The following is a 14,589-nucleotide window of genomic DNA, read 5'->3' as shown; positions in this document are numbered from 1 at the left end:
CCTTCCCTACCCCAACCAGCTTTTCAAATTTCACTTCCGAAGAGATTCCATCTTTGTTCCTTTGAATTCTGTGGGTTTTTGAGTCACAGAAGGGATGACTTTTTTTTTTAATCTCTTTAGTTCACCAGATCACAGAGCCATGGGCAGGTTGCTTGCTCTGCTGTTTCCAGGATGGAATTCAGCTGAGCAGCAGGAGAAGGGCAGGGCTGATTCTTAAACTGGCCTCTGGGTGCAGCTGATTTAATTAAACCACGGCTTTTGTCTATGTTCTGAAGAGCACGCCTGCTCCTCTGCCTTTCTCCTTTGTGCTGAGGAGCCCAGGGAATGGCAGAAATAGAAATGGCAACACTTAGTCTGCCCTCTGAACACTGGCTTCTGCAGACCAAGCCGCTGAGATAAAAGAGAACATCCTCATTTGCAAGAGAATATTCATCTTTAAGAAGTCTTATGAAGATTTCAGAGCTACATAAGATAAAACAAAAAATATCACATTCATATGTCTAATCTCCTGTTTTCATAAACTGCCTTGTTAATCCACTTAATTAGGGTAGGGCATGGGGATTTTAGAATTTCCTTAGTCTCTTAGCTTTGACACTTCTCACCTGCTGCCTGGCTGTGAAATCAGCTCTGTCTCCCCTAAGGGTGGGAGAAACCTCTGACCAATGCCAGCCTCCCCTGAATGCACAGTGGGGACTCAGTTTCTCGGACTGAATGCCTGGGGAGCTCTGAAGCACAGGGTTCTACTGTACCTGTTAGGGGTCTGTCTGGGAGAGGAAAGTTTCAGGGAGTATTGACTCAGGTGTGGGCAAGGATAATGGGTGCTGTAGTGCCCACAGAGTAGCAGTAGGAGGAAGTGGTCACCACCCGCAGGCATTATAGCCCAGGGAGAACTGGAACCTGGAAGAGCGCCTCCTAGCGGGAGCTGTCACCGTGGAATCCAGGAAAGGAAAAAGCAGGGGAAAAAAGGCTCTTACTTCTTTCTCCTCCTGCCTTTGATCTCCTGCTGGTGCTTCCCATTGGCCAAACCCATCCCAACCAGCAAGGGAGCCTTGGTGGTAAAGTTTGTATAGGTTAGCGTCACAGAGAACAGAGGAGAGCAGAACAGAATGGAAAATGGATCTAGGGATCAACAGTGAACAACAAGTATGACCATTTTCAGACCTGTGGTGTGAATGGTAGGGGCCCACCAGGGCCACCTTGTGGATTTATGCAGGGTTGTGAGTGGGAGGGGTGAGTCGGCTCCCTCACCCTCCCACCCCCATCTAAGGACCTTCCTCATTCTTATCTTTCCTAAATGACAGAGACCACCTGGGGTACCCCCTAATTCCCAGCCACAGAGCCAATGGAGGAATAGTCTCAACTTCCCTTTTTCTTCTGCCTTATAACTCCGGCAACCCCAAATATGTTGTAGTATACAACCAGTGGCAGCAGGCACAGTGGGATGGCCAAGGGGGGACCTAGCTCTGGCCCAGAATCCAAGATCAGGCAGGGGAGGTTGATCTTCCTTCTCAAAGCCCTTGTACAACCCCCATAGCACAGGAGAGGTAGAACTTCTAGAAGTGGTCATGGCTCTCTGCTCTCAGAGAACAAGAAATACTATCTGTTACTGTCTAACCTTAGTCCCCTAAAGTATATGTCATGGACGCCAAGTCCAACAAGATGCTCTAAGAACAAATAAGCTTGAGAAACCCATATACTCTTTCTAGGAAAATTGAGATACATCTTAGCACATTAAAGACCCTGAGAAGTCCTGCAATAAAGAAATCTGTTTAATGTTCTTTATTTTAGGGGCTTTGACCATAAAGTCCTTCCTTTGAAACACCTATTCTCATCCCTTGAACCACTTTGAGAAAGGCTTGTTGAACCAGGAGCCAGTCAATGGGGTCACAGGCATCAGTGACTAGAGTTTGGAGAGGACGTAGATTACTCAGACATGGTAACCATACCTCTCGCCAAAAGTGGACCTTAATTAAGCAAGCATCTCCAGGTTATGTTTTTCAAATGGGTTATTTTTAAGACTAGAATAACAATTTCATTTTATGGCATGTTAATTTTTGTTATTTCAGCCCAGCCACAGAGCCAATATTATGGCCATCTATAACCACAGTAACTCTAGTACCTTTATGCCAACGTTTGAAATATAAATCGTCGAAATATTCCAGTCGAGATTAAGTATCACAGCATCGTAGGGCAGGGTGGATAAAGGCATGAAATCTGGCACCAGCCCTCTGGCTCAGTAAATACCTGTCATGTTCATCATTACCACCATCACCATTGTCATCATCCTCTAATCCTTTAGGTGCCATGACCTTGCTTGTAAGTTCCTGCTGAGCAGGTGTCAGTGCCAAACCACTGAGCCTCCCTATCCCCCTAGTGCCAGGAAAGCAGGCTTTTAGGGAACACAAAGTAAAAGATGAACACTCTGGCCTTGCTGAGAACTTGGAGCAATTTCATATTGCTTTGTCTTGGCAGAGAAAGTAAGGAACGTTAGTGGATGACCATGCCGGTGACAAAACAACAAGGTGCTATTAAGTTGATAGGGTATGACGATGCTGAGTGTTGCATGTTTCTGGAAATATCAAGGTCCTGAGACCAAAGATATGTCAGGTCATGTTTAACCATTGCCACACTTAAGTTATTCATTTCATTTAAATTCCAAATTTAGTTTCATTGTGCAAAGCTATAAGTTTATGTTTTTAATTATCTTATCAAAATGAATTCCCCCTTTTTTGGTGTGGGTACCAAAAGTGTAATATCCAAACTCAGACTGTGGTGGCCATCGCTCTGATCTCTTCCTCCTCTCTCCTCTCCTCTCCTCTTCCTCCTCCTCCCCCTCCTCCCTTTCCTTTCCCACCTCCTCCTCTTCTTCTCCTCTTATTCTATTTTCCTCTCTCTCTCTCTCTTCAATTTTTCTTCCCCTCTGAAGATAAGTTTTTCAACCTCACAACTTTTGGGAGACAAATTTTTAATGATTTCTCCACTCAAATAGCTTTGAAATATTCATCATTTCCTTCATGTGACAAACAATAAAGTGTTTCTTGTTTTGAAGATAAGGAATAAATGGCTATATTAAACTGTGAACATCTTTTAGAAACAGAAGTTCTCTAATACTTGCATAGGACAAAGAAATATAAAGCTAAGGGCAAAGTGAAATAAGGCAGTTAGTTACCAGCAGACATTTGACTCATGACCCCTGTATGACCGATGAATCACCCAACTTGATGTCCGCTACGTCAGTCACTGCTGGAAGCTCCCACAGCTAATTGTGCCTGGTGATGCACAGTCAAATTTGCTCTCATCAAACCTGCACCTGCCTTTGCTCCACTCTGAAATGTTTGGTAAAATTGCCAGTTTTCATGCAGATGCAGGAATCATGCCAAGGAATTGACTGAGTTGGAGCATCTCAGGATTCTTTGCCCTCCTCACCAACACTCAGCATTGCTCAGTGCAAATGACCATGCATCATCTGTGTGCACTGCTCTTGGCTTGCCTAACTCTGTTATATTTTTAACTCAAGTTAAAGGAACTGTTAAAGGAGTGACCGTGCATATCATTCAAGTCAACTCTAAATGGCTGTGATTACATGTTTAGAGCTTTATATACATTGATTAAATCTCATGAACCTGTTTAAGTAATTACCTTCTCTAGATACATTTAGCTCCTTGTGTTGTCCACTGTTTCATCATGTTATTAATTAGGCTGAAGGAGCATTTGTTTCACTCACCCTGTCCTCAGCCTGAATTATTCCAACGATTTTACTTTCTGTTTGCCCACTTTTAGGAGAATCACCTTATAAACTCGTAAGCCAAAGTAACTTCCTTTAATTTTCCCTCAAATTACTTCCTTTATCTTATTTTCTCTTTAATCTTCAGGAGCTCTCAAAAAACTGTCTTTATTGATCATAGATTTTATATGCTTCTCAACATCACACTATTTTCTAAAAAATAAGGTATTTTCCTACTACATACTTCAGGTTCATTTTCATTCCCTTAACCCGATTCAAGCAACTTCACGGTACTTAATCAGAGATAATTCACGCAAAATTTGTAATCGTTTTAAATTAATTTCACCTCTTTCATGTTTTCTGAATTTTTCCAAATTACTAATGCCAACCAAAATTTTGATTGGAAAAACTATATCATGAGTTTTTCTCTTTGTTTCCTCTATCTTGATAATTGTGGTTGTTATAGTCCCTGGACAAATTCACAATTTATGTAGCTGATGTCATGTATTCTTGTACTATTTTATCGTATTTTTAAAATTTACATACTACTTTTTTTTTGCAGGAAAGGTTGGGGGAAGAGGAGGTGTGGTTGACAGTGAGGGGGTGGCAAGACCTTATGCTACCACCACTTAAGTGTGAAGAATGTTTATAAACGGGGGGCTCCCTGTCTCTTTCTCCCAATGTTGAGTCTAGTTCTCTCTCACTCCCCTGAATTATGGCATCCCCTGAAGGGGCCCCACCAGTCCTGGGTCCACAGACCTGAGCTCAAAGGCCATGCCTCCTCTATAGGTGTACCTGGCGGCAGGTACCGTGTATGGACTTGAAGGCCAGCTGAGTGAGCTAGAGGATGCTGCCCGCTGCATCCACAGTGGCACTGATGAGACTGAACTGGCAGATCTGGAGGACCAAGTAGCCACGGCAGCCGCCCGGGTCCACCATGCTGAGATCCAGGTAAGAACTCTCCTCTCTGCCTAGATGGAGAACTACCGGGCAAAGGGAGAGGGCACCCCATCTTACAAAAGAATCATTTCAAAGCCTTTATATCTATCAGTTCCTGCTACCTCCAGCAGACTTTTCGTGGGCATGGTCCTTCCAGGTGGATTCCACCAAAGCCTCCTTTTTTAAAGTGCAGGCTTCCTCTCCCCAAATTATGACCTTGATAATATATCTCTTTAAAACCTATGCCATTTTCCTCTTTGACAAATTCTCTGACCCTTGCTATAGAGGTTCCCATTCCATCCCAAGACCACCCTTCCCTAACCTTTATCACACTGTTTTTTTAAAAAAATATTTATTTGGTTGTGCTATGTCTTACTTGCCGCAGGTGCGCTTCTTAGTTATGGCATGCGAACTCTCAGTTGCGGCATGCGTGTGGGATCTAGTTCCCCGACCAGGGATCGAACCCCGGGCCCCTGCATTGGGAGCACGGAGTCTTATCCACTGCGCCACCAGGGAAGTCCCATCACACTGTTGATTACCTATTTAATGCCAGGTTTCCCCATGATAGACTAAAAGCTCCTTGAGGACAGGACTCTAGCTATCTAGCTTAACACAATAACTCCAGTGCCTAGCATAACACCTCACACAGGTTTGGGCCTCAATAAAAATGAGATGAATAAATAAATGAAAAACGAAGTGTAGATTTCTTAGACCAATATTTTTCATGATTTAGATATGGCTGTTTTAGAACTAATTACTATATTATCTATAACTTTCTGAAGATGCTTGTTTGCAGTTTTCATGGATATTCTCTCGGCCTCTGACTCTGGATCAAAATGGACTGTGGACTAAGTAACTGGTTCTCAAACTGGGGTCCATGGACATATACATACTCAAGGGCCCACGAGAAATGCTGGTCTCTGCAGCATAAGCTCAGTGTAGACCCCTGGTTCACCGCTATTTCTGTAGACCCTGCATCTTAAAACTGCATCCTCTGGAGAATGGGGATCAATTGAAACCATCTCTGGATAGAGAAGATGACAGTTTTGGGAGATAATTTTTTTTATAAGTTTATTTATTTATTTTTGGCTGTGTTGGGCCTTTGTTGCTATGCGCGGGCTTCCTCTAGTTGCAGCGAGGGGCTACTCTTTGTTGCGGTACGTGGGCTTCTCATTGAGGTGGCTTCTCTTGTCACGGAGTATGGGCTCTAGGCACATGGGCTTCAGTAGTTGTGGTGCACAGGCTCAGTAGTTGTGGCTCGTGGGCTCTAGAGCACAGGCTCAGTAGTTGTGGCACACAGGCTTAGTTGCTCCGCGGCATGTGGGATCTTCCCGGACCAGGGCTTAAACCTGGGTCCCCTGCATTGGCAGGCAGATTCCTAACCACTGCACCACCAGGGAAGTCGGATGATTATTTTTTTAATAAATATTTTTATCTTAAAGAATCAAAAATCACAACAGCTGCACATATCATTCAGCACTCTTGAGAATGGGAGGGAACCAGTTCTGTGCTAGGAATGGCCCAGGAATGGTCTCATCACAGATGGCCCTGTTGACTGTTTATTACCAGCAAGCATGGCTGAAGAGCAACTCTCCTCAAAAATCATTTCCCACAAATGCCACTCAACATTTAATCAATTTATAGTTAATGTTATATGAAATAGAATCAAATCATTTGTTTTCTGGGGGTATATTTTGCAGCAAATACTTCTTGAATGGTTTAGCAGGAAGTAATATTGTTTATGGGTGCTTGGGAGGGTTTTATTGGATAATTAGTTATTCATGTTTCCAAATTTTTCTAGGCTTAAATTATTGGAGCCATGTTTTATGGCAGAAAATCCTGGAGTCCAAAATGTCCATTTTCCATGTGTTTGAATGTGCCTATTAATTTATCATTCGTTGTTAAATATTATAATAATGTCATTAATAATACCTAATATTCAGTGAGTCTTACTGTGGGCCAGGAGTTGGGCTTAACCCTTGAACTCATTATTGTATTTAATCCTTTCAGCATCCCCATGAGGTGGCTATTGTTATTCTTCCCTTTTTATATCTGGAGAAAAGGAGGCTCAGAATGGTTAAACCGAAGTCAAATAGCTAAAAAGTGATGAAGCCAGGATTTTAAACCTAAGTCTTTCTGGCCTCAGAGCCCAAATTCTTCACCAGTCTGTGCTGTGTGGTTTCCTGAGAAATGTGCTTGTCCTGCCCTCAGGTATATATCCACTTGCATAAGAGTCCTTACTTTGCATGGGAGGTTGTCAACCTTGCCATCATCTTTACGGCTCTTTTCAATGTGGGAACCTTTATTAGCGTGGAGACTCTCCTTGTCCTACAGTTGCTGCCAGAGAAGGAAGATTAATTCCTTGTTATCTGTTCTTGTCCAAAGCAGAGTCTCACAGAAGATGTCACAGAGGGTATCCTGCAGGATGGTAGGAGGGTCCCTGAATTGTGTTCTTAGATTAGGTCAGATTCTAGGGTTGCTTTCACCTTGGAGTTAACCTTTGGGACTCCAAGGTGAAAGCAACCCTAGAATCTGACCTAATCTGACAGGATTGCCTGGTGCTGAAGCCAACTGCGGATGATACACGGGCAGCGTGCTAAGGATGCTGTCCACTGTGTCCTGAAGGGTCATCTCTGTGGGCATTCCTGGGGAAGGTCTCTCTTAACTCTAAATATCAAGAAAAGCTATTCTTCTGAGTACTTGGTCTTTATCTTGTGGACACAGAGTCGTAAAATGATCTTTTTGCTTTGGCTCCCAGGAAACCCAGAGCAGAATTGGTCATCCCCTTCTAGCAAGTGTAAGGGTCACTGGATATGCAGTCTTAGGAATTAATGGAACACAGTGTAAGGGTCACTGGATATGCAGCCTTAGGAATTAATGGAACACAGATACAACATGATAGATGGATGGACGGATAGATAGAGAGATAGATAAACAAAATGTAGGCAAAATCAGCCCTCGGCAGTCTCCTTTCCTCTTTCTGCATCCTTTGCCCTGTGGACTAAAACTGGAAAAATTAACCCTCCTTATTCTAGAGCCTGGCAGTCAGCAAATCAGGAGGTCAGCAACTTGCTCTCCCACTGACCTGTCTCCCACGGCCCTCTGAGCAAAGCCCTCCATCAAAACTGCTTCCAGGAAAGAATGTGGGCATCTAACCTACATCAGTTGCAAATGACTGATAAAAGTTTATGCAATTTATTGGTCTATAAACCAAAGGAACGCCGTTCTCAGTGTGAAATTTGAGGAATGAGAATAGGAAGGCATCTGGGGGCTAGGAAGGGACAGGGGTTGCACAGTGGCCCCTTCTGGGGGCTGCTGGGCAGCTTGGATTCTTTCACCAGCTGCCACAGTCTTGGCCTTTATCTGCCTCCTCCTTATCTGAGTAAGACTGCCGCTCCTCCGGGATAGGGGAAGTATCTCCCATATTTGCTGACCTTTCAGACCTTCTCTCTGCACTTCCTATAGCAGCTATCCCAATGGACTTTGTCCAAAGAAGCCCTCAGTAAATGGCAGCAGAATTAGAATTCGTCTTGTGCAGCGCAAAATAGCTTAGGGACAGGGGAGGCAATGGAGATGTCAGGGCGGAGGCACACACATTGGCAGCAGGGCCCACTTTCAGGTTTCCTGTCTGATTCCCCAGCAACACTCAGGCTGTGCCATCTCAGCAGGATGGCTGTGATCCCAGCCTCCTCCCTCGACTCTGCCAGCCTCCTCCAGTGTCCCCCATGCCAGGCCTTGGCAAGGCCTCTGAGAAGGGGGCAACGTGGCAAGATCATGAGCAGTAGCATTAATGCTGAGCTCTGCTGTGAGATGTTGGGTGTGTCACTCATCCCTGTAAGCCACAGTTTCCTCATCTGTAAAACCAAGAGAATGGTACCCATGTCACAGGATTATGAATGAAGCATGAGTGAGTTCATGTGTTTAAAGCACTCAGCATGGCAACGGCACACAGTAATGCCCTTTCCTAAGAGGAGGGACCGTGTTTTCTTCACCCCTGGGGACATGGATGGACCGGGGTTCTTTCCGGGTGCTGAGTGGGCTCTTGTTCTCTATATCTACCTTAAGACATTGTTGGAAAAAAATATGAGTTCCTTCTGACCTACTGATGTTATAGTAAAGGAAACTGATGCCCAGAGAGAGGAGGGAGTTTCTCAAGGCCACTTGGCCTCTTAATAGAGGAAATGGACTTGAACCAGGGGCTGCTGGGCTTCCCTCCTAAGACCTGGTGCTGTGGTTTTGGATTCAGGGAGTCACAGAAGAAGGAAGCAGGACCTATAAATCATAATTGCTTTTCAAAGCTCACATCGTGTTGTCTCCCTGGGAAGCCTTCCCTCACCCCCACCCCCACCCCTATGCTGAGCCAGATGGCCCCGGGCCATCATGCCCATTGTGCCCTGGGCTTCCATTTATCCGTAGGGGACCTCTGACAGGGGTGACATGCTCTAGAGCTAACAACTGGAAAATTAAATTTACAAAGAAAGCCCTGTGGTTTATTTTCTCACTACAGTACGAAATAGAGAAGTGCTTGGTGGAAGCTGAATGAGTGAATGAATGAATGAGCATATATCAAAGCAGATTTGTTCTTTATAGAGTCATGATACTTTTAACAAAGATTCTCCCCCTCCTGGGCTTTCTCCCTACTGATTCTGCCTTTCTGTTGCATTAAGATTTCTGATATTGAGAGCCGGATTTCAGCCCTGACCATTGCAGGATTAAACATAGCACCCTGTGGGCGCCTCACAAGAAAACGAGATCAGAAGCAAAGGAACCAGGTGCGTTTGTCCCTCACTCCCTCTGCTGGAATATTGCACGACCTGGAAAATGTAGAAGATAAAACATCTCCGGCTTTGCGAAGGTGTACTGATTCCTGTGTTCTGTTTATAGGTACAAACCATAGACACATCAAGGCAGCAGAGGAGGAAACTCCCTGCTCCACCGGTGAAAGGTATGCTTAAATCAAACCACAGAGCCACCAAAGCATTAAGCCTGACTCACTCACTCAGAGTAACTCAGAGATCTGAGTTTGAGGACCAGATCTAATGGGGTGTTCTCACCCAGAATTGCCCTTGTGGAGAGTCTATCTTGACTTGAATTCCTCCAAGAGGCACACCCTGGGACAAAGATGTGATTTGGGAGGTAATTCCAAGAAACACTGATAAGGGAAGAAAGAAAAGATTCAGGGAAGGAAATTAAGCCAATATAATGTACTTTAATTAGTAGTTTGCTGCTTTGGGCAAATGAGGCTAACCCCTGCTGAGGACTTCTGGGAGACGGTATCAACTGCACCTCAGAGTTTCCATCTCAAAGAATAGGAAGATGAGATATTTCAACTCTCGTCTTTGCTTGAAGGTTATTTCTGGTGGGGGCATTAACTCCCTGGTACTTCTGACCCACCCCATCATTCATGGGCCGAGAGAGACTGGTGATGCCTGTAGTAGGATGCTGTCAGAGTGGGCTGGAATGGTGAGTGTCAGGGAGATGTGGGAAGGACACCAAAAGCATGTAACAAAGAGCCCAACCTAGAGGGATTCCAGCAATGCCAGTCCTATCACCCTTATCTACTGGACATTTTCAACAATTTCCCTAGATTCAGAAGCCACAGAATGATGATGCCAAACTAGAAATTTAGACCTGCAAATTAGAAGAGTAGAAAGTCAGAAGATATATGTTTGAGTCCTGGTTCCACCATTCATTGTTCAACAAATGTTTACTCAGTGCCTACTTTATATTCCCCAGAGCCCTAAACAGTTAAAATATATTACAGATCCACGATCCCTTACTTGAAACCCTTGGGTCAATGTATGTTTCAGAATTATTTGAACTTTAGAAAGGTAATATGGTACATGTACTGTGTATTTCATGACAGCCCGCTCTCATGGCATCTGGAGTAGCGTCTGACAAACACATTAATATTCCTGCAGCAAAGCGTGACAACGTTCATGCTCCATGAGAGGGACAAGGACTTGAAATGGCCACTTATCAGTTTAAGTCAGGTTTTGCCATCAGGCAATTTTGACTCCAAAGTTGTAAAGATTTCCTGTTTTTAGAGCCTTTTATATTTCAGAATTGCAAATAAGAGTTTGTAGACTGTATTGGATTATCTCCAAGCTACATTTGCCTAGAAAGCCACCAATGATGCCTTGATTTATTTGGTCCACCAATAAATAAATAAATAAATAATAAATAAACAGAACAAAAAGTTTCCACAGTCAGACCTATGGACCAGAATGAGATGCCAGTCTAGAACAAAAATCTGGGTAATCTGGCCACCTGGTCTTTCTTCCTTAACCATCAGTCCAGCTTCTGGATAATACTTATTCCTATGTGTTTCCTTTTAGCTGAAAAAATTGAGGCATCTTCAGCGACCACCATTAAAACATTTAACCGCAACTTAATTCTCCAAGACTCCTCAACAAACAGGACTAAAGAAAGGAAAAGCACTACGAAGGATTTGATAGTAAGTCATCTCTATCTTAATGCCAATTACTGTCACTGTTGATGGCACCTCCATTCTGTAGCCCTTCTTTCTGTAGGTCCCCAGTCAGAGCCCCAAGAAGCATCCTTCCTGCATGGTCTCATGGTCTGTTGGTTGGGTGGTGGCGGTCCTTATATTGCTAACCTCTTGGGTATGTGGATACATCCTGTCAATTATATCTCCAGCTCCTTGTATGAACCAGATTTAATATAAGAGAAATAAAAATATGTAGACAGAAATATAAGGTCTGATTGAGGTATAAGAGTTTTTATTCTGTTTTTGATTCATATTCACTCTTCCTTAAATTTCTTCTAAGCCATTAATTACTTGTGTTTCAGAAAAAATGTCAGCAGCTGCCCAAAAATGCGGCAAAGGAAGGGACAGTGGATAATTTGCATAAACCTGGAGATCATATAAGAGGGCTAAGGGATTATTACCCTAACACCAACATATGCTTCAGAATTTTGCAAATGCTTGATGCTGCTTATATGGGAGGTGAAGACCCAGCTAAACTGCCTCAGTGATACCAGTTATGCAGAGGGGGCAGACAATGGCTGGGTGACAAGACTGAAGCAACAAAAGGCAAAACTTATTCTGTTGCCTTTTATGCATCACCTGTCACTCCCTTCCCATTCCTCCCCCTCATGTCCCTGTGTCACGAGCACAGAAGCACCAGATAATGGCATAATGGTGGGCATGCCCTTTTGAATTACAAGTTACTGCATCTCTTAGGTACCATATGGCAACAGTGCTGCCCACTGCCTTTGCTTCATTGGCCAGCCGTTACCCCTGACCTTTCAAAGTCCAGTTACCTGGTTCCTGGCTGTTACTTCAAAGAGCTAAAAAGAAGCATTATCACACTAAAAGGGCAGACCACTAGGGCCAGGAAAGGAGTCTGTTATAAATAAGATAGTTAAAAATAAATTACCTTAAGGGAAAGTGGAGGGTGGGGGGGAGGGATAAATTCAGAGTTTGGGATTAACTAATATATATAAAATAGATAACCAACAAAGACCTACTGTATAGCACAGGGAACTATACTCAATATTTTGTTAACAACCTATAAGGGAAAAGAATCTGAAAAAGAATATATGTGTGTGTGTGTGTGTGTGTGTGTGTGTGTGTGTGTATGTATCTGAATCGCTTTGCTGTACACCTGAAACTAACACAACATTGTAAATCAACTATACGTCAACAAAAATTTTAAAAATAAAAAAATTTTAAAGGATAAAGCTCCAGATACCCCTCTCTTAAAAAATAAAATAATAAATAAATTACCTTCCATAGATGTAGAACATAGATCAGTGGTTGCCAGGGACTCTGGGGAGGGAGAATAGGAAGAAATGCTTAATGGGTAAGAGGTTTTACTTTAGAGTGATGGTATGTTTTGAAACTTGATAGAGGCGGTGGTTGCGCAACATTGTGAATGTACTAAATGCCACTGAATTGTTCATTTTTAAATGGTTAATTTTATGTTTTGTAAATTTCACCTCAATAAATTATTTCTTAAATAAATTAACTTTAAATAACACTGAGAGGTTAAAAATGAAAGAACAGACAACATCCTATGCTAAATAAATGCAAACAAAAAAGAAAAGGCAAGAATACTACTTTCAAACAAAGTAGAATTCAAGGCAAGAAGCACACAGTAGAAACAGGGACGGAGGATGTTTTAGATACTGATAAAATAAAGTAAGTAAATCATGAGACTTTCTTGAATTGGCAAAACAATAGAGCAACGCAATCTAATGTGCCATGGCTGGTGACTTTAAAATTCCCTTATCAGCCCTTGGAAGCCCAGTACACCAGAAATAAATACAAATTAGATAATTTGAATAGTGTAATTATTAAGCTTTAATTAAGAGGGACTTCCCTGATGGTCCACTGGTAAAGAATCCACCTTATGAAATAATGGAAATGTTCTATATCTGCAGTGCCCAATATGGTAGCCACCAGCCAGAAGTGGCTACTGAGCTCTTGAAATGTGGCTACTGCCTTGGAGGAACTGATTTTTAAATTTTATTTAATTTTAATTAATCTAGGGCTTCCCTCGTAGCGCAGTGGTTAAGAATCTGCCTGCCAATGCAGGGGACACGGGTTCGAGCCCTAGTCTGGGAAGATCCCACATGCTGCGGGGCAACTAAGCCCGTGAGCCACAACTACTGAGCCTGTGCTCTAGAGCCCACGAGCCACAACTACTGAGCCGTGTACCACAACTACTAAAGCCCACGCGCCTAGAGCCCATGCTCCACAATAAGAGAAGCCACCACAATAAGAAGCCTGTGCATCCCAACAAAGAGTAGCCCCTGCTCACCACAACTAGAGAAAGCCTGCGTGCAGCAACGAAGACCCAATGCAGCCAAAAATAAAATATAAATAAATTTTTAAAAAATTAATCTAAATGTAAACAGCCACTTGTGGCTAGTGTCTACCATATTGGATAAAGCAAATCTAGAAAATTAGAACAAAAGTTAAAATAGTCAGAAACGCTACTCAGAAGTTTTAAAGCATGTGCACCCACATACACAAGTATACACATACACACACACAACGTGCACATCTCACACATATTTCCAAGTAACTATTGGATTAAAGAAAAAAGCTAATCCACAGAGCATTACAAAATGAAGACATTACATATATCAAAACAAATGGGATACATACAGAACCACACTGAGTCAAATTCACAGTATTAAATCTTTTCTTCATTATTAAAGAAGGAAGAAGCAAAACAAGTGAACTAGACTTTGAATCTCAGACATCAAAGATAAATGCATAAACTAATTAAAACCAAAAAGCTATAGAAATGATCATAAATCCAAGAGCTTATTCTTCGGAAAAATAGAGAAATTTTTGTTAGCCAATTCAAGAAAAAAACCCAAGAAATAAAAAAATAAGAGATGCGAATTTTTTATTTAAATATACAATGTGATGTAAATCTATGCTAATAAATTTTAAAGTCTTAGTTCTAGTAAAATCAGGATCAAGTCAGAATATCAGTAAAAACTGACTTAAATAAAATTTTAAAATTTATTAAAACTTCAAAAAAGCTTCTCTGGCCAAAAGGTTTTGCTGATTAATTTTTATGAGCTAATTCTCATGCAATATGAAATATTCCAGAGGATTAAAAAATTTCAAACCTAAAAGATTCAAGTTGTAAAGCTGTTAAAACCCCAACAGCTAAAGGGCTGACAGGGCTGGTAAATATGTACACATCTTACACACAAAGGCACAAACAGACGCATACAAACCACACACCAATAGTACTTCTTCAGAGAGATGAGGCATGCTAAATAAAAATTAGCAAACTAAATGCAGCAGTACATTAAATAATAAATTACCAGGTAAATTTTACAGGAATCCACCAATACCTTTAATATTGAGAAACTGATTAAGAAACCCGACCAACAGTTCATTTCTTTCCAAATTAATTTATAGTTTAATGCAATTC

General features: G+C 42.2%; 1 protein-coding gene across 1 annotated transcript in view; it reads left to right on the top strand.

The window, feature by feature from the left end:
• The window catches only part of MYRIP (myosin VIIA and Rab interacting protein), a 221,144-nt gene that overhangs the window by 203,358 nt on the left and 3,197 nt on the right, over positions 1-14,589 (top strand). The window contains exons 13-16 of the mRNA XM_029241812.1: positions 4,514-4,675; positions 9,331-9,435; positions 9,548-9,608; positions 11,002-11,120. Coding sequence (XP_029097645.1) covers positions 4,514-4,675; positions 9,331-9,435; positions 9,548-9,608; positions 11,002-11,120 — 447 coding nt within the window. The remainder of the gene's footprint in view (positions 1-4,513; positions 4,676-9,330; positions 9,436-9,547; positions 9,609-11,001; positions 11,121-14,589) is intronic.

The sequence above is a fragment of the Monodon monoceros genome, unplaced genomic scaffold (genome assembly GCF_005190385.1).
Source record: "Monodon monoceros isolate NGI ecotype Baffin Bay Population unplaced genomic scaffold, NGI_Narwhal_1 Super_Scaffold_3, whole genome shotgun sequence".
NCBI classification, from domain to species: domain Eukaryota; kingdom Metazoa; phylum Chordata; class Mammalia; order Artiodactyla; family Monodontidae; genus Monodon; species Monodon monoceros.
The sequence above is the reverse complement of the archived record's forward strand: the minus strand, read 5'-3'. Positions and strand labels throughout refer to the sequence as shown.